This window comes from Nannospalax galili, unplaced genomic scaffold, assembly GCF_000622305.1.
Source record: "Nannospalax galili isolate Female #2095 unplaced genomic scaffold, S.galili_v1.0 scaffold1138, whole genome shotgun sequence".
NCBI classification, from domain to species: Eukaryota; Metazoa; Chordata; class Mammalia; order Rodentia; family Spalacidae; genus Nannospalax; species Nannospalax galili.
Genome location: NW_008342297.1, coordinates 2,908,138 through 2,931,232, shown reverse-complemented (window position 1 = coordinate 2,931,232; position 23,095 = coordinate 2,908,138). Strand labels below are relative to the sequence as shown.

Here is a 23,095-nt window from a genome sequence, read left to right as displayed (position 1 = left end):
TCATGCAATTCCCCACCTTTTTAAAGACTCCCCACCTTTTTAAAGACTCTTTTGCCCCTAAAGAGGTCTCAGATTGAAAACTTGAGATCATGCACTGTCATACCCATCCAGCCACTCATCAAGACTCCTGTGTAACTGGTGTTGTTGGATACTAGTCAACTGTGAACCACTGACTCTTGGAACACACACTGACAGAATCCTAAATTATCAGCTGCCCCATTATCCCATACATGTTACTTAAATGTGCTAGGAAAGAAGGGGGCTGCTGGGAGCTGAGGGCAAGGAAGAAGGGGCTGTGACATTCAGTGCAATCAGACCTTTTACCAATCATCATTGACCTCTGCAAGGAGCCCTGGGCCATATGGAGTCATGGGAGTGGGGTCCAATTCCTCCTCCAAAGCAGGGCTCTTTTCACATCCAAGGCTCAGCCAGCTCACTGCACAGAAATACTTAAGTACCAAAGAAGTTCCTCCACATTCCCAGCACGGCAAGTTCCCACCAACTTGGTGCTGTTTCTATAGCACTGCCCCCCCCCCCACAACCACCCCAACAGCCTCTTTTAGACACACATTCTCCCAACACCCCAATCCTGCCTAAACCAACTCCAGGTTCTGCACATCACGCTGCCCCTCTGTCCCAGCCTTCTGACAGCGCTGTGCAAGGAGTCACATTTCCTCAAGAGTTCAGTTTCTGCTGTAGGATCTAAGTTGGGAAAGAATGCAGCTTAGAATTTCAGGCAACTGCAGCAGTTTTTGCCAGTGCTGTGTCCCACTTCCAAGTACAGTCAGAAGTCAGAAGTCATCTAGATAGGAGTTTGATTTAGCAAATCAACAGCTGCCATGCTGCACTGATTTATTTATTTTTCACAGATGTGCATGTACATATGTGGATCCATGGAGGGCCAGAGGCGGCATTGGATCCCCGAGAGAGATCCCCGGGAGCTAGAGATTACAGGTGGTTGTAAACTGCCAAATGTAGGTGCTGGGAACCAAACTCTGGTCTTCTGTAAGAGCAGTAAGTGCACTCAGGTGCTGAGCCATCTCTCCGGATGGTAGATGTTCAATACAGACCTCAGCCTAGAACTTCACTCTAAACTGTGGCTAACTGGTGAAAATGGCTGCACAATGGCTCTGATTTCTCACTACTCCTGGCTCCCCTTTGCCCCACCGCACTGGCTATCGATCCTCTTAGTTAGTCCTGTGTTATAGAGGATGGCTTTAAAAAAAAATTCTGTGTGCTGACACTAAGCACAACATACATTAATCCCTCACAGGTGACAGATCAAGCAGGTCTAAGACCCAATGAAAGTAAGCCAACAACGGAGAGCCTGAACACAGCCCCCAAAGAGCCCTCTGCCATTCCTTAGTGACAGACCCTCCTACTATCCAGGCTCTGAAGGGTGTGACCACAAAGCATACTTACAAAGACATACAAGGCAGAAGTTGGGACTCTCACATCTTTACCAGAAGTAGGATGAGTGTCCACACTGTCGTGGGAGACTGGGAAGGAAGAGACAGAGCGTCTCCTAAGAACACAAAAACAGACATTAGATAGGACTGAACAGGATGAGCGTCCTCCAAGCTGCCAGAGGCCTCAGCAATGGCCTTGCTCAAGCAGCCTGCCTGCGTCCACAGCATTTGTCTTTCTAGATTCTCCAAACTTCAGGGTGTATAAAACCAGAAACCATCTCACTCAATGACAAGAAAAAGAGGTGGCATGTACCTTACTTTTCTGCTTGCTAACCAACTCATGGGCTCCAAGACCCAACAGGAAGAGCCATCTTGGACCAAACTGCTTACCCTGTCAGTGAACAGCCAGCAAATGTTCTCAGTCTAACCCACTTGCTAGCTTAGCATTAAACCTTCAGCATTTTTCAAACACTGTTTCAGATGATTTCTAAGGCCTAGTTGCAGTCACCCTCAGCTTACACTTGTGTCAAGGCAGAGGCAAATGCATGCTAAGAGGAAGAGCGTCCAGAGTATGATGACTGCACACAGAGCTCAACCTGATGCCCAGCTCGAAGGCTCCAGCACTCATTCCTAGGAGCATGCAAAGCACCCTGGTTAGCGTGTGGACATTGATGATTGCGGGTAGTGCAGCGTGATCAGCGTATCATCAACAACCCACACTCGCATGCTGGGCTGAAAGAGGGTAGTATTTTCACCTGGCAGCATCAGAAGAACGGTGTCCCAAAAGGGGAGATTCGGACAGACTAAAGGGAAAGGCCAGAGATCAGCACGCAGCAAGATTAAGAGAGAAGAAGTTGCAGAAAAAAGGAAGCAGCTACATGAAAAGCTGACATTAAGGCATCTACGTTCTCAGCACCCCTGCAGTACTGGTGTGCATTTAAGAACCATAAATCACATACATATGTTTCGGTACATTTACACATTTTAAAAAGGAAAGGTGAAGGTCTTCTAACCTACCCAAAGATATTAGTGATAGAATCCAGAAGGCCTCCAGCAGGCTGCGAGAGTCGCTTACTAAAGAGGAGGGGAGGATAGGTTTAAACCTTAGAAACATTTTGCCCCCCAAATCAAAACAGCCCATAAAAATAGGTACCTGGGAATATGCTTTCCGCTCCCAAACCCCAGCCAAGAAAAACTCAACACAGTATTCAAACCACAAGGAAGTAGTGGGAAGGCAGAGCGGAAAACCCAGCCTTAGGTTAGAAAGAAAAGGCTCCCTGGTATTCAATTACCCTCTCTAGATATGAAGCCTTAGACAAGGAACCTGTCTAACTGACCTAAACGTTTCTGGGTCTTAATAACCATTTCCATCCATTCTTTCAGCCCTACTTTAGCAAATAAATTACATATACTAACTATATACACACACACACATACACTTGAGTCCTAGGATCTGAATACTCATGCTGTGTAATAAAGTTTAACTGTCCATCTATCTTTCAGGAAGCTACTCCACGGGCTTGTGTTCAGAAACACGAGGCCCCCTGTGCTCTGCTTCCCTCCCACTCTCATTAGGTAGAACTGAAGGAGAAAGACTGGACTTCTGTGGAGTGGAAGAGGCTAGCTGATCAACCAAAGGGCTTGGGGACCAGGTGCGTCTGACTAGGCCTATGTCATGTCCACAAACAGGTGGTCACACTGGTGCTGCTCTTTGTTCCCCACCCAACTGGTCCACTCACGTAGCTGCTCTGCTCATGGCTCGCACAGGGGAGGTCTCCTCTGTGTGATCTGAGGTCTCATCCACGATAACTTCAATGTCATCATCCCTGGAAAGAAAAGCAAGGGACCCTTTCACTCAAGCAAAGGCAGGCCTCATTTTCTAGTCATAGACCACCTCTGAGATTTGGCCTCAACAGTGATGGTGAAGGAGTCTCTGGAGAAAAGGAAATGTCTGCCATTTTTGAGAAACATAAACCATTCACTTATTCAAATCTGGTAATGCCAACAAAGAATAACTTTCAAAAGTAAAATCTAAACACATGGTTTTAACTCCAGGCATCCCGTGGTTATGTTTAAACACTTGGTGCTTCTGATGGCTCGAGAGTCTGTCCCACTCCAGGATATCATCTGGTCCCAGAAACATGCTCCTTTGGTTGCTGTTTATCCCAGTAGATGCCAAGCACCTCTGGTATTCCCTTTCCTCCACATGCTTACAGGCCAAGTCTTTCCTGACTGTAGGGAAAGCAAGAAATTATTTGGGTCTTAATGACCTCCTGCTGAGCTCCAATCTTCACAGAAAACATAATTTAAAAAATTAAGACTTCACCACCTGCTGGTTGGAGTCTTAAGAACTTGAAACTACCATTTTTCCTTTTCTGTGACTATGTGGATTATGAGAATTTATATTTAAGAACTTATTACCAACCAGGTTAAACCATAACAAAGTAAATATATTTTCCCTTATTTATTCTAGGGATTACACATAATCGCCACACACGCTTGGCCAGGATACAGAAGAGAACTGGGAGAACAAAGCTGTGCTGATTTCCTTCTTGGCTTTCACACATCTAAGTCTGAGAGTCACAGGAGAACCACAGAGTTGGCAAGAGGAGCAGACAGGAACCGAGCCCACAGAGAAGCTCAGGCTAGGGCTCTATGGTTCCAAGTGCCCAGCAGTATACACAGTCCCAGAATCACAAGAAAACACCAGGTCCTGCCAACTCAGGCAAACCCTCCAAAAATGTAAATGTCTGGGGGTTGGAGAGGTGGCTCAGCGGTTAACAACACTTATTCTTCCAGAAGACCCAGGTTCGAATCCCAGCACCCACATGACAGCTAACAACTGTCCCTAACTCCAGTTCCAGGGGATCCAATGGCCTCTTCTGTCCTCGCGGGCACTGCATGACATGGGTGCACTTACCTATATGAGGGCAATACACTCATACACATAAAATAAAAATAAATAAAATATTTTAAAAACTGTAAATGTCTGACCCAAGACTCTAGTGCACTCCCAAGGAGTACAGATTAGGTAAGGCTCTATAGCCAGCTCTCCTGTGCTTGTTTTTAGCCCAGGCCTTCCCTGTGGGATGCTGGCAGGATGTTGGACCCCTCTTGACCAGTTCTCCTGGTTCCACTGGCAAACAGGCAGACAAATGATACCTCCATTTCTTTTTGAAAGCAGCCAAAACTCATTTTTAGGTCAACTATTTACTTTGTGGCTTTGGGAAAATACATGAAGATCAGTTTTCCACATGCCCACGTGAGAGAATAGGAAATAGATGCTCTTTTCTCTGGAGCAACATTTGTTTCCCACCGGACCTGTGTGGGGGATGGCTCTGAGCTTAAGCCACCCCTCCCTACTTAACAGGAAAGCAATAAGCATTTAAAAACAAACCATAATTTTGAAACCAAACTCCAAACACATTTCAACCAAAAAGCCTATTCTGAACCACAGTAAAGGAACTGTTATTAAAATGAGCTTGGAATACCAAAGATCTCTCATCTCCCTGGTAGGCAGACCAAGAAAAGCTAAACTGATTTAAATTCCTTTGCTTAAAGAGATCTTTGACTTTGCTGGGTGTGGTGGTACACATCTTTAATCCCAGCACTTGGGAGGCAGAGGCAGGCAGATCTCAGTGAGTTCAAAGCCAGCCTGGTCTACATAGCAAGTTCCAGGGTTACAGGGAGATCCTGTCTCAATAAGACCAAAAAGAAAAAAAGAAAAAAAATCTCTAACTTTGCTTCTATCTCAAAAATTTGGGCCAACTTTCACTTCAAGTTGCAAATCAAGAGAGAGACTGACCCCTCACAGTCCAGATTTTATGACAGCAGGTCCAATCAGAGGCAGGCCAACTATCAACGTGTCAAGAGGAAACAGTAAGGCAGCCCCATGTACAGGAAGTTATCACACTCGGCTGGTAAGTGTAAACAGGAGAAACTTTGGAAAGTAATCTCATAATACATCTGAAAATTCTGAACCAATGTAACCTTACTTTTAAGAATTTATTCCAAGTAAACGGAAATATGGACAAAGACCACATTACTTCTAAGTGCACCAGAACAAGACCCCTGAAGGGTACATGTGCTTCCTTCCAGGTGATCAGAGGTCTGGGTTCTTGTTTTCTGCCTTTTAATTCTTTTCAGCATTTAGGTTAGGTCTGTAGCTCAGCACAGAGTACTTGTCCCATATGCATGAGACTGCAGGTTCAATCCCCAGTACTGCCTACATCTATCATAAATGGCTTTACAAATCGTTGACAGCAAAGATGCTTCATTCTCTGTACTTACTGTTCAACAGGCAGAGGCTCCTTCGCTGCCTCTGCAAGCTCTTTCTGCAGCCGTGCTTGACGCCTCCTATTTGCAAGAAACAAAAGAATCATATCTATGCCTGCTTATGGAAAGCACGAGGTTTTCACTCTCAACAAACTTCTGGTTCTGAAAGCACATTTAAAGTGCAGAGCCAGAGAGATGGCTCAGTGGGTTAGAGGGTTTATTGCCCCAAGCACAAGGATTTGAATCTGGATCCCAGCATCTACATAAAAAAACAGGTATGTCTGCATGCCTATAAGTTCCAAGTTTAATGAGAAATTCTACTTCAAAGAGTAAGGGAGAGTCAAAAAACACTCGATGTTGTCCTGCAGTGGGTACCTGCAGGTGTGCACACACCCTCTCCCCTGAGGAGTATTACTGCCATTTCAAATAACAGTCTCTATGGCCACAGACATCCTAACGCCACCCAAAACAATGGTAAGGCTCCCCATTATAAAAAGGTTCCAGGGGCTGGAGAGATGGCTCAGTGGTTAAGAGCACTGACTGCTCTTGCAGAGGACCCGGGTTTGATTCCCAGCACCCACATGGCGGCTACAAACCGTGCTTAACTCCAGTTCCAGGGGATCCAACAGCCTCTTCTGACCTCCATGGCATTGCGTGACACGGGTGCACTTTCCTACATGCAGGCAATATACTCATACACATAAAATAAATAAAATATTAAAAAAAAAAAAGGTTCCAGAGCTGAGTAAGATAGTAAGACGACTCAGCAGGCAAAGGCATCTGCTGCTATGATCCCTGGGATCCACATGGTGGAACAAGAGAACTGACTCCCTGCTCCAAGTTGTCCTTTGACCTCCATGGCTCATGTTCTCTCTCCTACTTCTAACAACCCTCTGAATTAAGTTCGGCTGCCCCCAATATCAACCCCTGAGTTAAGTTCAGTCCCCTGGTATCTGTGGGAGGCCTGGCTCCACAACAACTTCCCAATGGCTACCACAATCCACAGGTGCTCAAGTCCCTCAAATGCAACAGCATAGTATTTGCACACCACTTATGCACACCCTTCCATGTGCTTTAAATTATCCCCAGACTAATAAATGCTATGTGAATAGCTACATATTGTATTGTTCAGGGAACAAAGGCAGAATACAAAGTTTGTATATGCTCAGTACAAACTCCAGCTTCTTTTTATTTTGATACAGGATCTCACTATGTTATCTAGGCTGGCCTAGAACTTGCAATTCTCCTGCAGTGCTGAGATTACAGGTGTGTGCCACCATGTCCAGCCATACCCACATTTTCCCCCGCATATCTTTAACCCACAGAGGTGGAGTCTAGTGATGCCGAGGGCTGGCTGCACCACTACTCTCACTATACCAAAGAAGAAAGCAAGTACCATGAAATTCTCAAGCTGTCAAAGTGTATGGAACCGCAGCCCACTAAGACCAACACAGAAGCCTTGGCCTGTGCAGCTATTAAGCGGTCAGCCGACCTGTCCATCACCACCTTCTCCAAGTTGTGTCTCTTCTCCCCAAGCCCTCCCTTCAGAAACTCCTGGTTTTTGAGTTATGGTGGTCTCCTAATTTCATGGCAATTTTACTTCGATGTGAAGGACCCCCATCCCATCCCCTAGAATTCTAGCACTGCCCTTAAAAAAAATTACTGTGGGGGCAGGAGAGATGGCTCAGTGGTTAAGAACACTGACTATTCTTGCAGAGGATCCAGGTTTGAATCCCAGCACCCACATGGTAGCTAACTGTCTGTAACTCCAGTTCCAGGGGATTCAACAGAGCCTCTTCTGTCCTCAGACACTGCGTGACCCAGATGTACTTATCTACATGCATGCAATACACACATACACATTAAAAAAAAAATTACTGTGTGTGTATGTGAAGGAAACACACATTAAAAATAAAAATCATGGCCCAGGCCATGGTGCAGGACTTTAGTCCCAGTACTCAGGAGGCAGAAGTATCTCTGTGAAATCAAGGCCAGCCTGGTGTATGCAGTGAGTTCAAGTCTACCTGGGGCTATAGGGAGACCCTGTTTGAAAACAACAAGAAAATCTTGGGGCTGGAGAGATGGCTCCGCAGTTAAGAAAACTAGTGGATCTTGCAGAGAACCCAGGTTTGGTTCCCAGCACCCATGTGGCAGCTAACAACTATCCCTAGCTCCAGTTCCAGGGGATCCGACACCCTCTTCTGGACTCTGTGGGAACTTTATGATAGGGATGTACTTACATACATGCAAGCAAGACATCATTCAGTTAAATTTAAGAATCTAAAACCAAAAAACCAAAACAAAGAGTAGCTTGGTGATTGATGAGATGGCTCAGCGAGTAAATCTGATGGCTGTGCAAGTCTGCTGACTTGAAAGTTCAATCCCTGGAACCCACGTAAAGGAGCACTGACTCTACAGAGCTGCCCTTTGGCCTCCACATGTGTACCTTGATATGTGTCACCCCTACCATGCCACATCATACACCCATAGACAAATTAAAAAATAAAAACATTTCCTGGTTTACTGTCCTCTAATATTCAGAAAGCTATTTTAAAAGTTAACGATTTTATTGTTACCCTAAATTTACTGTATTTACCTTTATACTTTAAAAGTTCTGTAATATTTCAAGGCTATTTATTAATTTTATTTTTTGTAGGTGAGTGTATTGCTTGCATAAATGTAAGTGCACTTGTGTTGTGCAATGCCCATGCAGTTCAGAAGAGGGCATCAGATCCCCTGGAACTGGAGTTACAGATGGTTGTTATTCACCACGTGGATGCTAGGATTTGAACCCAGGTTCTCTGCAAGAGCAGCAGCGCTCCTAAGCACTGAGTCAACTCCCCAGTCTGATATTTTCATTTAGAATCACTTCATAAGCTAACCAGCAGTCACTCACTGTCTAGCCTGATGCCGTCATTTTATGCCTTCTCCATTAATGTGAATGTACAATTTGGCAGGGTTAAGTGCTCACCATTGGTCCTTTTGAAAATTATCCTTTCAGACTGTGCTACAGATATGGGGATCCCCACACAGATGTCTTCTAACTGCTGTCTTGCTGCTTTGAATGGGAGCATCTATGGTACAGTGGACCTTGACCGTGATATACCAGTGACGCTGTGTGTATGTTTGAAAAACCTGTATTTCATACTGCACAGATGGAAACTCCTAATTTGTAGGGTGGGAGGCCTCCCTGTTAAAATTCTCGCTGTCCCTGCTTCTCCTAGAAAAGGACCCCAGACTGCACACACTGTAATCAGAGTCTTGATGAGGGCAGTGTGGCTCAGTGGTTAAGAGCACTGGTTGTTCTTCCAGGTTCAGTTCCCAGCACCCACATGACGGCTAACAACCATCCATAACTCCACTACCAGGGAATCTGACGCCCTCTTCTGGCCTCCTTGGACTTATGGATGCCCGGGTGCACTTACATATACACAGGAAAAACACTTATACACATAAAATAAGTAAATTAAAAAAAAAAATCACCTCACTAGATGCTGCTCAGACAGGTCCTCTTTTTACATGTTTCCTTTGGCTCTTGATTCATGGGATTTTAATCAGGACCGAGTAGAATGGGATTAACTAAAATAGTTATGTAATTCCTTAGCTAATGACGTACATTTAATCCATCTCCCAAACTTTTAATTCCTAGCATAAATCCTAGTAGGATTCCACAGAATTACAAAATATTAGCAATGAATCTGGTTTAGCAATCTCACTATTAATTGCATGTGAGATTCAACTACTGTCCTACCCATTAGCAAGATCAGAATTTTTAGATGGGTCTGAATAGCTTGACAAAATGGAGGAGGCGCTCTTTCCATCAACTGCCAGGCTTGCTTTACTTTCCAAGACCTAGGTTCTGCTGCCCTAGCCCCAGAGCCCCAGGGACTGCAGCTCGACAGCCCACCTGGAGTCCTTCTCGTTCTCTGCATTGAGCCGATTGGCTTCCTGGGCCTTCTCCGCCATCCACCTGGTGACCAACTCCTGGTTTTCCTCGGTAGTTTTCCTCAGTTTCTCCTCTAGAGCAGTGAACGTGATCTGCAGGGCATCATATTCATCCTTCAGGGTCTGGTTGGCTATTTCAAGGTCCTGCAGTTTGGTACGCAGATCCAGGCACTCTGACTCCAGGTCAGAGATGGTCTGTAAACACTCTGCAATTCTGAAAGCAAAACATGAGAGGAAGAGCCGTCTCTCACTGGAGCCCTGCACTATAGCCAGAGCACTGACAAGTGCCACCAGGGTGGACTTGGGCCAGCAGCAGCAGAACACTGGTCATCACTGTATCAGCCCCTTGGTATGCAGGATAGTTCCATTACCTATATCTTGGGTGTTCTTAATGACCAGAACCAGAAGCTTCCAGGTGGCCAAGGGTGTTCCAAGGCCACCTTTCTCTGCCCCCAGCTCTAAGACAGTGTGGTTCTGAGACCCTGTTTCTCTTGTCTGCCAGAATTTTCCCTAGCACACAATGGTTCTGTTCATAAATGTACCTTCACCATCCCAATGGATGTGTGCTTAAGACACTGTGGCCCCACCTCAGTGGAGAACTAAGAATGCCTCTGAAACATTCACTTGTAAGGGCAACCATTACCTCCTTCAGCAGATGCCTAGAGCCCAGGGAGTCCCAGAGCACCGTCCCTGCTTCTCCTAGAAAAGGACCCCCGACTGCACAAACTGTAATCAGAGTCTTGCTGAAGGCAGTGTGGCCACCGTTTGGCACTGGCCCCAATCATAGGAACACAGCAAGATGGACTGTCACCCAGTAGCCAGACCCCAGGGAGGCACGGTCTCTACTCACTTTGCTTCATTCATCTGCATCTCCCTGTCCTTCTGCTGCATTTGGTTATTCAGGTCAATCACCAACTGAGCTAACTGGGAGACAAAAAAGACTCTTGTAAGAGACTTTGGAATCTCACTTGCAAATTACATGGTGGGTGACTATTCCCTTAATTTTTAAGAAGTGCCTGTGGGTTAGGCAAAGTTATAAAGGAAAAAGGAACTGGTTGCAGAGAAGATAGAAAGGGCTCTGAGGATCTGTCTGCTGCTGCTTTTTTTGTTGTTTTTGAGACAGGATCTCCTGGCAGCCCTGGCTGGCATGGAACTCACTATGTGGACCAGGCTGGCCTTGATCTCACAAAAATCCGACTGCCTCTGCCTCCCAAGTTCTGCAACTAAAGGTGTGCCCCACTATGCCTAGCTTGTCTGTTGCCTCTTCCTGAGTATCTTAGGTGGCTTAGAGTTCCTTGTTGAGGACATGGTCTAACCCTCATGAGCAACTCAGCTAAACTGATAGTAAATCTATTTTCTCAGCTGGAGCTTTGCCTATTTACCTAAGATCAGAAACTAGAGTAAGCACTAACTTCAATGACTCCTGCATCATGATGCATTAGGAAGACCTTTAGGGGTTCCAGCAGCAAACCTTTTGCTCTTGAAGACTTCTCTACCATTTCTCTTCTGCCACCATTCCTGCACTGTAACTAGGCAGCCTGGCTTTGGCTTGCCCACCTCTTACCAACAGGCCTCATGGTGCCTGATGGTCCTCCACCCTCTACTCTCAAAGAGAGCTTGTGATGCTGAATTTGGCCAGATTGCTGTAAATTCTCAGGGAAAAGACTGCTCTCCTGCCTCCACCCACAGGAACCGGCAAGGAGCAGAAGACAGACAACAGAACCCTCTTTACCTCTCCACGTTTCTTGTGTAATTCAGTCAGCTCTTCCTGGTGTCTGATCCTCAGCTGGGCCATTTCTTGTAGCTGACTGTCATTCCAAGCACCATCGTGTCCAGGACTAAATCACCACCAGCCACATCAAGACAACACACAAAAAAGGAGAAGGAAGAGAGTATCAGACTCCAAACCTCTCCAACTAGGCAATGAAATACTAATTCCACAGCTTTAAACCTGCACTTGCTAACACAGCCCAAACAAACCATTTTAGCATCTGAAATAGTGGCAAGTAATGAGCCACTGAGTGGAATGTACAGTGGATAAACCAATATAACCACACCAGTCAGACTGGGAGCAAAGGTTGAGCTCTGGAGTAAAGTGTAGGTAAACAGTCAATGAATCTATTTAGGAGATTTGCATGCCAGCCCGTGGGACAAAGCTGGTGCTGGGAAAGGTGGGGAGTATACAGCTCTGTTCTCATGCAGCTGACAATAAGCATACAGGTAACAGACAAATAAATGTGAAGTCACGTGCTACAAAGAAAACAAATGAGGGAAGGGAGGGAACAGAGTAGCAGGATCCTGTTTTACTTAGCACAAGGAAGGAGGGCTTCTCTAAAGGATGGGCCATGTGCCCACCCCTACTTAGGGAAGGACCCTCTGGGTGGGTACAAGCAAGCTGCAAAGTGGGGAGGTAGCTCAGTGTCAGTGCAAAGGGACAAGGCTGAGATTATGCTGAGTCTCCCAGGTACCTGGGGTCTGGCATTTACTTACTGCTGAGTTTTAACACTATGGGGGATAAGAAGAAAACAGTGAGACCAGTTAGCAGGACATTGTGTAGCCCTGACTTGGTGGGGGCGGGGGGGGGGCGCCATGCTGTCATACCATGGTGGTGCCAGTGGAGATTGTTCAGAGTTTAGATTCACTCTGAAGAATGCCTACAGGATCTGCCTTAGACTTGGACGTGGGGAATGAACATCTGTGAGGACTCAAGAATGACTCAGGGCCTTGGGTAAAGGGCAGGTATCATTAACTGTATGGCAAGACTGAGGGAGGAACAGCTCCATGGGAGGACATAAGGGTTCCACTGTGGACATCCAAGCTGGAGTCTTACAGGCAGGTGTCAGCACAAAGATGCACCAGAAGCTGCAGGAGGGAGTTCAGGTCATCTCAAGAATCAATTCAGTTTTGAAAATCAATTAAACTACAGGAGAATGGAACTCTGTCCACTCTGCCTTTCTGTTAGCAGTATCCCACAGGGCTGGCCTGCAACAGCGAATGGATTTGTTGGCTCTGCACCTATACTTTATTCTGGAGCCCAGAAACGTAGTCAGATATTTACATATTGTCTCAGAAACAGCAGACTACATAAAAGAAAAACTGAGATGTTCGAAATTACAAAGGTAGAAGGGTAGAAGAAGAGATAAAGGAAGTTAATCGGTTAACAGCTGCAGGCAAACCAAATTATGTTGAAACCCTGACACAACACAGCAAACCAACAGTCATCAAACCCTGTTTATAGATAACTTACTGGACCTAAGCCTTGAACCCAGAAGCAGCAGCTATTTCTCCAGTTTCTACCCCCAAAGCTCAGGAAAATGCTAAGAGCTTTGATGGGGCACGATGACCACACATCTGCCAATTGCTACCTGACCTGGTTACAGTCAGCCACAGGACGGGGCCCCAGGATCTGGCTCTTTGTTTTCTGCAGAGTATCTGAAATGGCTCAGTAAAACAATTATTTCAGAGATCCCTTGGTCTGCAAAGTTCTGGCTGAGAACTACATCTGAGGATTTATGGTCTAAGAGGGGTCTTGGCTACAGCTACAGATGACTCCCTGGTCTGTGGAAAGTGAGAAAAAGGCGGCTGGACACAAACTAGGACAGCCACATCAAAAGCAGACAGGAGAGAGCAGTCCACTCCATAAGACCTATGATATAATGGAATGGGGGAGGCATAATAATCCCTCATAATTCAGCCACCCACTTCTACCTGGATGTTTATCATATACCTAAGCATAAATATTCATTTACCTCATTCTTTGAGGCAACTAGGTACTTCCCTAATCTTAGCCCAAGAAGTAGAAAGAACCCAGCAGGCTAGAAAGTGGAATACTCTACATAAAACCATCTTTAATTACTTGGAGAGTAATTAGAAAGTATCTCACCAATTTGAGGGTCATGGTGGTGCACACCTTTAATCCCAGGACTTGGGAGGCAGAGGCAGGCAGATCTCTAAGAGTTCAAGGTCAGCCTGGTCTAGTGAGTTCCAGGCCAGCTGGGGCTTCAGGGAGACCCTGTCTCAAAAGACCAAAAAAGAAAAAACAAAGAATCTCACCAATCTCCTTACTTAAATGCAAAGCAACATGGAATATGTAGAGCATAAACAAGGTCCCTCCTCCCAAAGAGCTGGCGTTCGGAAGGCTCATGAAATGAAAATAAGAAGGGTAGTTCCTCAACATGATTCTGGTTGGGAGGGGATTGAGAAGAGGGACAGAATTCCCTGGGACAGCCAACTGTCGAAGGAACATCAGGCAGGAGGGACTTACAAACAGACCAGCTCCATACCCCTTAGGAGACAAGACAATGGACCATTCCACTGTCAGGATCACCAGGGCCTTCCTTTAGCTTACAACCAAAGGAGCTTAGGTAACGGGACTGCTGTTGGTTCAGTCTCTGAGCAACCCACTGCCAGAAGGGCTTAACACAGCCAGGGAGGGGCTGCAAATTTGAGCCAGCAGAGGCCGGGTCAAGAACCTGTCTTCCAGCAGGTTCGCTAACCACTCTTTTTTTTTTTTGTTAATTTTTATTTTATTTTACATGTGTGTATTGCCTGCATGTAGGTTAGTGACCCGTGTCATACAATGCCTGCAGAGGACAAAAGAGACTGTCAGATCCCTGGATCTGGAGTTACGGACAGTTGTTAGCTGCCATGTGGGTGCTGGGATTCGAACTCAGGTCTTCTACAAGAACAGTCAGTGTTCTTAACTGCTGAGCCATCTCTCCAACCCCTCAGTAACCACTCTTACAAAGCTATTTCTAGGCTGAAGAGTCTGACATTAGACTCTAGGCAAAGTGCTGAAAATACTTAAGCAGGGAGTCTGATAACTGATGCACAATGGACAGAAGCTTAAGGTAAATTAGGATGCACTGGGGGACAGACAGAGGTGGAAGAAGAAACTGATCAGGTGTCCATCCTCTGTGAACGTACTTGGCATGTTTCTCAGCAATCGCTTTTGCACTAGTTTTTCACTTAGCTTCTGTCCCCACAAGTGGACTCCAGGTCTCACCTCTCCGTCTCCAATGTCTGGTCACACACTAGTTACAAGTCTAAAGTGAATGACAGCCAGGCACGGTAGCGCATGCCTTTAGTCCCAGGACTTGGGAGGCAGAGGCAGGTGGAGCTCTGTGAGTTCAAGGCCAGCCTGGTCTACATAATGAGTTCTAGGCCAGCTGGGGCTACAGGGAAACCCTGTCTCAGAAAGCCCCCCCCCCAAAAGTCTAAAGTGAACAGGACTCTTGCCACAGTCAGTCCAAGAACGAGAGATAGGTCGTTAAAAAATAAATGTAAACCAAGGGCCTAGGTGACTGAGTGGCTATGGGCGGGACAGAATACCAAGGGGAAAAGAAGCCGCAGGTGACCCAGTGACCCATGGAAACCTTTAATAGAAACAAGGCCATCAGGAGGACGGGCTCATTATAGATATTTCTGGGAAAGGAAAGACTTCCAGTAAAATGACTACACCAATAAAATTCAGACAATTCAAAGAGCTGTCCATATTTATTTACAATACCTTCCCAGACAAATCAATTTGCTGATGACACAGGAATATAGTCATCAAGAGTTTAGCCAGACAGGAATCGTTTTTCATTTTGTTTTGCTTTTTTGACAGGTCTTCCTAGTCCCTGCCTGCCTGGAACTTACTATGCAGACCAGGCTAGCCTTGATCTCAAAAGATCTGCCTGCCTCTGCCTCCCAAGGGATGGGAACTCTTAACTGATTGAATTTAGATACATTCCCTAGCACTAAAAGTAATCAGAACATTGTAACTGACATCTTAAATACTACAGAAGCTCTGACTGCCATACAGGCAGGATCTCCCAAACTGTAATGAAGACAAAAGAACTTGGCTGGGCAGAACCATCTATTCTCTGGGATTTTTCCCACCCGGTCACCTCCCAGAAGACCATCCTGCCAGAGGGACAGCAGATCCACTCACAGGAAGGTGGCCGCAACTATCATTTCTGGTTTGTTTGGTTTTTTTTAAAAATATTTTTATTATTTATTTTTATTTTATGTGTATGAGTGTATTGCCTGCATGTATGTGAGCGCACCTGTGTTGTGCAATGCCATGGGGGTCAGAAGAGAGCTTCAGATTCCCCTTGACCTGGAGTTAAGGACAATTTGAAGGCACCATGTGGGTGCTGGGAATTGAACCTGGGTCCTCTGCAAGAGCAGTCAGTGCTCTTAACCACCAAGCCATCTCTCTAGGCCCTCAGGTTTTGTTTTTAAAATCTTAAATTAGCAACCTGTTTTAACAACTGTTAAGTGTCAATGGGCAAAAACAGTATAGACTTTTGAGACACAACGGACACTGTTCCCACACAAACCATCAAATACGTAAAGGTCACAGACGCGAGGGAGGAAAGAAAGACCCCAGAACAAGCCCATCTGCTCTATGCTGGAGTATGGATTTCTGTTTTTTGACGATGATCCTTGATAAGTAATACAAATTCCTAGTCAACATACCAAACACCCCACAAAAACACACATAGGTACTTAGTTTAAGACTTACCTTTCCTATTAAAACAGGTATTTCTCCAGCCTATCCTGCCTCTGCCTCCCGAGTACTGGAACTAAAGGTGTGAGCCCCGACACCTGGCCTAGTCTAGTTCTTGAAACATAAAAGCCTGTTGCAACCTGCTGATTTGGTTTTACAAGCTAATGCTGAGGAATTCTATGCTTTTTAAAAAGGATCAAACAGACCCATATGATACAAAAAAGCAATTTGTGCTTATTTGCCAGGTAATGCTGCATTAACAAGGCTTTGAGGGTCTAGTCTACTCAGGAACTTGACTGTTTCTGGTTATTCAAAAAGTGAATCCTGTTAAGTTAGACCAGAGCTTGACATAACTACCACGTGAACAGGCCTTGAGAAAATTCTCAAGCTGGCTGTAGGCACGGACAAGCCTTCTAGGCACCCATATCTTTTAAACAATTATTTTAGAGTTTTTATTTGAAGGGAGTTAAGAGAAACTAGGATAGAAAAGTGTGCTTATGTACATTAGAAATGTGACAACTGGCACCCATATCTTTTAAACAATTATTTTAGAGTTTTTATTTGAAGGGAGTTTATTTGAAGGGGCAGGGCAGGCTGGTGCACTCCTACAATCCCAGCTTCTGGGAGGCTGAGGCAGGATTGCTAGCTTAAGACCAGCTGGGCATGGTGGCGCATGCCTGTTGTCCCAGCACCTGGGAGGCAGAGGCAGACGGATCTCTGTGAGTTTAAGGCCAGCCTGGTCTACATAGTGAGTTCCAGGACAGCTGGGGCTACAGGGAGACCCTGCTTCAAAAAGACAAACAAACAAAAACAAACAAAGGAAAGGAAACAAATTTCAAATGAAATGAACAATCCACATTTCTTTCAGAATACCTGATTTCGTGTCGGTTTGGTATGTCATGCTTTTCAGCTTGTAGTTTCTGGGCCAATACTGAATGAAGATCTGACTTTTCCAGCAACTTGTTATCTGTATGTATGTATATATGAAAAGAAAGGGGAATAAAAGCTCAGAAATTACGTATTATACCATACACATCTTACAAAGATTGGAACCAAAAAATACCAGCAGCAGCCCTGGGCACGTCACCACCTTTAGGCTTTGTTGAAGTCCGAGGTAGGTTTTGTCACCTACTGTAGCAATCTAGGAACTTCCGTTCCATAGATGCCCTTGGCCTAAGCTTGAGGAGCCCAGTCACGGCAACCCTTGAACACACACTTGTCAGAATGAGCCCCTGCGAAAAGAGCTAAAATTGCTTTGTACTACCTCCAGAGTAATCTGTTTCCTACCATGAAAAAAACATCAAATACCATAGCCAGGCGTGGTGGTGCACGCCTTTGGGCCCAGCACTGAGAGGCAGAGGCAGGTGGAACTCTGTTGAGTTCAAGGCCAGCCTGGTCTGCACAGCCAGTACCAGGCCAGGTGGCAAAAAAAGAAAAAAAAAAAAAAAAAAAAAAACAAAAAAAACAAACAAAAAAAAACCCAAAAGAAAACATCAAATGCCACAGCAAAACGAAATGCTATGTACCTTTTTAAGTATGACAGTACTGGACTTTGATGAATTTAACTACTTTTAAGATCAGAGCACTGGGAATCCAAGTATAGTGAAGAATCTCTACATGAAGGAGTTCAGCTCCAAAGTGGTCAATCATTAAAGGTTCAGATGAGAATGGTCTGCTCTTGTTTTCATCAACGGTTGGTCTTAAAGGTCAAAGCAGAGAGAAAAGTGGACCTAAGTGACTGGAAGTGAGGGCTGCAACCTATGCAGGAAAGAGCAAGATGAGATATGTAGACGTTTCTTGCTACAATGATGAAGTTAGATTGTAAACACAGGCAGTTACATGAACAATCTGGAACTGGAAAGAAGTCAAAGCCACTCTGAAGCTCCTGGCTCAGGCAATGGATGGAAGAGATTTACATCAGAACTGCAGGGAACAGTGAAGGCAAGACAGTGAGTTCTTCCTGCATATGAGACAGGACATAGGGTAGAAATTCAGGAGAAAGACAGGCTTGGAAGATATAGGTAGGGACAAAAGACACACAAGCCTGTAGGGTCCAACTGAGGGTGCACTGAAGGGGCAGAAATGGGGGGTGAGCCCTTCCTCAGTCACAGCCTATATTCCCATAAAAGTACATTAACAGAAGAAAGCAGGACCAGTTTATTAATGTAAAGATGGTGAAGTGTAAGTTTTATCTTTTACACAGGAGAGAAATGGGGACAATGAGGGGAGCCTTATTATGCAGATGATAATACCCAGGGCACCCTCTGGAGGCCCTCCGAGTAAATCCAAATCTCTCCAGGTGGGGGCTGTGAAGAGTCCTCTTCTTGGGGTCTATTTTCTCCTAGTTAATTGATGAAACGGCTAGGGAGAGAACGTAAAACAATTCCACTTCTTTTGGAAAAAGATCTCAGTGGGCAAGGGCTAGGATAATAGTTCAGCGGTAGTATACCTGTCATGCTCAAGTCTCTGACTTCAAGATCCCAGCACTGCCAGACAAAAACAAGAACTTTTCTCAGTTGGCAAAAGAACCATCCTTGTGCTTGGAAACTAGGGAGAATTAGAAAACACTTGAGGATGTCAAGGGGCACCTTGAGTCAGGTGTGCTGTGGCGATGCCTGTAACTGCAGCACCTAGTAAGTGGAAGGAGGCTCTTAGGTGGAGGCCAGTTACAAACAGACCCTCTCTCAGAAAGATAAGATAAAGCACTTCCCTCTGGCAAAACATCTTCTGAGCCCTAACAGTGCCAGGCAGAACAGGAACTGCGGAGAGTGGTGCAGAACTGCATTTGAAGGAGGGCGGTCACAAATCCTCCAAGTCCCAAGATTCCACTCCTGAATCTGCTTCCAAACAACTGGGCACCTTGTGATTAGCACAGACCTTTTTAAAAAGACTCTTTGTTTTTATTTTATGTGTATGCATGTACTGCCTGCATGTAGGTAAGTGCACCTGTGTCATGCAATGGCCTCGGAGGTCAGACGAGGCTGTCGGATCCCCTGGAACTGGAATTACGGACAGTTGTTGGCTGCCATGTAGGTACTGGGATTCAAACCTGGGTCTTCTGCAAAACAGCCAGTGTTCTTTACCGCTAAGCCATCTCCCCAGCCCGAGCGTAGGCCTTTAAAAGGACATAAGGCACTTAAAGGTTCTTTTCCCTCAGAAGGCTAGACAAGGAAGCACAGCCCACCCCCAAGGCCTCTTTCCATCTTTCTCTTTAGGCTCGGACAGAGACTGAACAGACAACACAGGATGGTGGGAGGGGCAGGACTTGACCGGCTTGACGAGACTTGTGAAGTTTCAGCCAAACTGGGAAATGTCTCCCCAGACATTTAACCCCGTGGCCTATAAAGAAAGATTTAAACAAGCAGGACGCCTCGCCAACCTGCCCTGTTAGCCTCTCATGGTTTTCCCCTCTCCTGGCCCCTGAAGCAGGTATTACATAACTAGTCTAGTGCTGATTAAAGATGTATTTTCTTGGTTACATCACAGGCTGTCCCTGTAAAGCTGATCAGTCATATTTTATTCTATATAGTACCTTTTCTTAAACTGATAAATACTAGTACGTAACAGCCGCAAGGTAGGGAGAGACAACAGGATTAACTTCCTAAATCACAGCATATATCCTAACTAGTGCCTTCACTAATCTAAGCTCAGAGACCCCCCCTAAGGTCTACAAACATAAAAACACTCCATGGTTGCTGCTGCATCTCCTATCCCATCTTCCCCACTACAAGTAGATGACGTTGTTAAAAGACCTAATCACCTGAAACTTATCTCAGCATACCTCTCTACAGACCCTGGAAACAACTGTCCTCAATTAAAATACTATCCATCTCCAATTGTTCTTCCTTCTACCCCATCATGATGTCTGGTTTTGTTTTATTCTTTTTTGAGACAAGCTCTCCCTATAGCCCCAACTGGCCTGGAATTCACAGAGATCTGCCTGCCTCTGCCTCCCCAGTGTTGGGATCAAAGGCGTGTGCAACCATGCCCTGCATGATGTCCAGTTTTGAAGAGAAAAGCCATTCTTTGTCTTGAGATTAGCTTTACATTTACACATCACAGGTAATTTTTAAGCCCAACCACACACAGCACTTTTTATGAAGCAGGCAGGGCAAGTTTTGTTCTTGTTTTATGGATGCATCAAGCTGGACCTAGAGAAGTGAAAAGGTTAGTAAGGGTCTAGTTAGGCCTCCAACTCAACTTGACTTTGTAGTGTGTTATTTTCTAAAGAGAACAAGAATGGAACCCGTAAAACCGGTACAGGAATCACGTTTTGAGCTGAGAATGGTTCTGAAATAGCGTTGCTCTCCACATCCAAACAATCGTCCAAGCAATCACCAGACATACAGCATGCTGCCTTTTCAAAGAGGTGAAGTGCAGTGAAGGCAAAGGGCCATTTCTTGTGAGATCCACCAGGAAGAAGAAATGGAAAAGTCAAATGTCATAAGCCTGATTCGAATCCCAACCCTACCATTAATTCACACAAGTCCCAAGACATTACTCAATCTCTGTTGGCCTGTTTCCTCATGAACATGTATGAAAGACAATGGCAGGAACTGCTTCAGAGAATTTTGAAGATGAAGCGATACAAGCCAATTATAATACAGTGCTCAAACCTGAGCGCACCACAGTCATTCGGGGAGCACTAAGAACATTGTTTATGTTTTACATTCATTTATTCTGGTTTTTATATTTTTATACTTCTAAAACAGATCCCAGGAAGGGCTGGAGAGATGATTCAGTGGTTACAAGCACTGGCTGCTCTTCCAGAGGACCTGAGTTCAGTTCCCAGCACCCACAGGGCAGCTAACAAACATCCATAACGCCAGTTCCAGGGGATCCAATGCCTCTTTTGGCCTCTGCATGACATAGGTGCACTTACATGCAGGCAACACGCTCATACACACAAATTTTTTTAAAAAATGAAATGATCCCAGTTCCTGGGGCCGTCTTCTTTCCTGGGTCCTTCATGCCACTCCTTCAATCGGGATGGAAGCCTACTGCCCACTTTGCACTTGCCGGTGGCAGACATGAAGCCAAGCCACTTCTAGACCTCCCCTCATGTAAACTGGCACTTTCACTATCTTTCTTTAGAGTCCTGAGGCATAGATGGCAAATCCAGGACACTGTGGCAAGAAGCCCTAGTTTTGCTATGAGGAAGCCGTGGTGGACATCCAGACCAGAGACACATTCAGATAGCTCCAATCTGCTATTTGCAACTTGAGACCTGAGATGAGACTCTCTCCCCAACTTCAGATGAAGGCTAGTAAACTAGAGACCCATGAGAGAAACAATACACAGTTATATTAAGCTATTGAGGTTTGGAGTTGTTATGCAGTCGTAATGAACAATTTATATTCTCGGTTAATATATATTTTTTTAAATTAATTGATCCCAGGTGATACTAACGTGCAGATAAATTCGGAAAACACTGATTTATTCCAATCAACTCAGAAGGCAAAGAGGGCCTTAGGACCAAAGAAAAAGTGATCATTTCTTCACCCAAATGTCAAATAAACTGGCAAAACTGGGAACCAGGGGCAAGAAAATGCTCCTGAGAAACTACAAGAGTCATCTTTTGTATCCTTAAAATTGCAAAGAGTGGCGAAGAAGAAAAGCCCTTCTTTCTCACCGAAGGCGTTCTATAACAGCAAAGGTTATAACCTAATCAAAGAATGGTAAGACCCACAAATGTGTACAAATGGGGCTGGAGAGATGGCTCAGCGGTTAGGACAGAGGACCCGGGTTCGGTTCCCAGCACCCACATGGCGGCGAACCGCCCTTAACTCCAGTTCCAGAGGATCCGACGCCCTCTTCTGACCTCCGCAGGCACTGCACACACAGGTGCACTTACACGCATACAGGCAATACGTTCAGACACATGAAATAAAAAGTAATTTAAAAAGATGGGTACAAAGAACCTCGAGGTGGCGTGGGTCGGGAGGTCTGAGAAACCACTGGCCGCTCGAGCTCAGCTGCAGTCCATGCTCGCTCGCCTGGACCGCGACCCCCTAAGCCGGGTGTTCCCGGAGCCCGAGCGAACCGTCGAGATTTGCAACCCCGAGCACGCGTAGTTGGGAAGGGGCCTCCGCGTCCCGGCCGCGGCTGGCGGAAGGAGAGCACCCCTAGGTCGCCCCGCGAGCCTGACCGTCCCGGCCCGCTCCACTCCGCTCCCAGCCGGCGCGCGCTCACACTGCAGGATGATCTCCTCGAACGCCTGCCTCTGCAGCCGGTCCCGGCGCCTCAGCTCCTCTGCGATGTGGCGCTTCCACCGGGGGAAGTCCGCGGCGCGGAGGCCCGACGACATGCCGCTCGCTGTCCAGGCGTTCAGGCCCGCCGGTCCGCGCGCGCGCAGGGAGCCGAAGGCTGCAGCATGAGGGGCGTGGGGACCACTCACAGGCAGGCCACCGAGAACGGCCTTCCCGTTCCCGCCGGAAATGAGCTGCAGATGGCCGGAAGTCCCGTCTCCTCACCCGGCGCCGTAGGCCGCACTCAGACACGCGGTCAGAGACGTCGCAGGACGCATTCTGATGACGCCACGCCGAAGCCGGAAGCGGTGGTGACCAGAGGCGGCCGCTAGGGGCCGCCCTAGACGCGCGGAAGGAGACAGGAAAGGGTGGTGGAGACAGGAAAGGGTGGTGCCATCTGCCCGCGCAGTTCTGTTGCTGCAGTTACAGCTTTCAGATTTATTTCTTCATCTTCTCAGCTCAGAAGGTCCGTTCTGGCACCTCCTGACAGAGTAGCTGAATGGTTGTTACTGTCAACCTCCCCAAGCATCAGTAGTCGAACCTGTAAAATAGGAGCAGTAATGACACCTACCCTCCAAGGCTGTGGAAAATCTGTCATGTAATCACTACCATGTCTGGTGCAGGTCTTTACTAGACATGAGTGTCCTTCCAAGGCCTGCCCAAAGTCTAGCTGCTTTAGCGTGGGACATTCAACTGACCTTATTTTTATTTTTATTTTATTT

General features: G+C 46.1%; 1 protein-coding gene and 1 non-coding gene across 4 annotated transcripts in view; both read right to left on the bottom strand.

Annotated features, from left to right (window-relative positions):
* Atg16l1 (autophagy related 16 like 1) overlaps positions 1-22,587 on the bottom strand; it is a 45,960-nt gene extending 23,373 nt beyond the window's left edge. The window contains exons 1-10 of one of the 3 annotated variants that reach the window (XM_029565953.1): positions 22,318-22,587; positions 16,999-17,092; positions 11,362-11,467; positions 10,480-10,553; positions 9,592-9,843; positions 5,700-5,765; positions 3,149-3,235; positions 2,427-2,483; positions 2,165-2,212; positions 1,423-1,525 (exon numbers count right to left, since the gene is read on the bottom strand). In XM_029565953.1, the coding sequence (XP_029421813.1) occupies positions 1,423-1,525; positions 2,165-2,212; positions 2,427-2,483; positions 3,149-3,235; positions 5,700-5,765; positions 9,592-9,843; positions 10,480-10,553; positions 11,362-11,467; positions 16,999-17,092; positions 22,318-22,432 (1,002 nt within the window). In that variant the 5' untranslated portion in view covers positions 22,433-22,587. The remainder of the gene's footprint in view (positions 1-1,422; positions 1,526-2,164; positions 2,213-2,426; positions 2,484-3,148; positions 3,236-5,699; positions 5,766-9,591; positions 9,844-10,479; positions 10,554-11,361; positions 11,468-16,998; positions 17,093-22,317) is intronic. The other 2 variants (XM_029565954.1, XM_029565955.1) reach the window with 2 other exon arrangements.
* On the bottom strand, positions 65-339 carry LOC115071272. The gene has a single exon (XR_003850369.1).
* Positions 22,588-23,095: the final 508 nt, after the last annotated feature.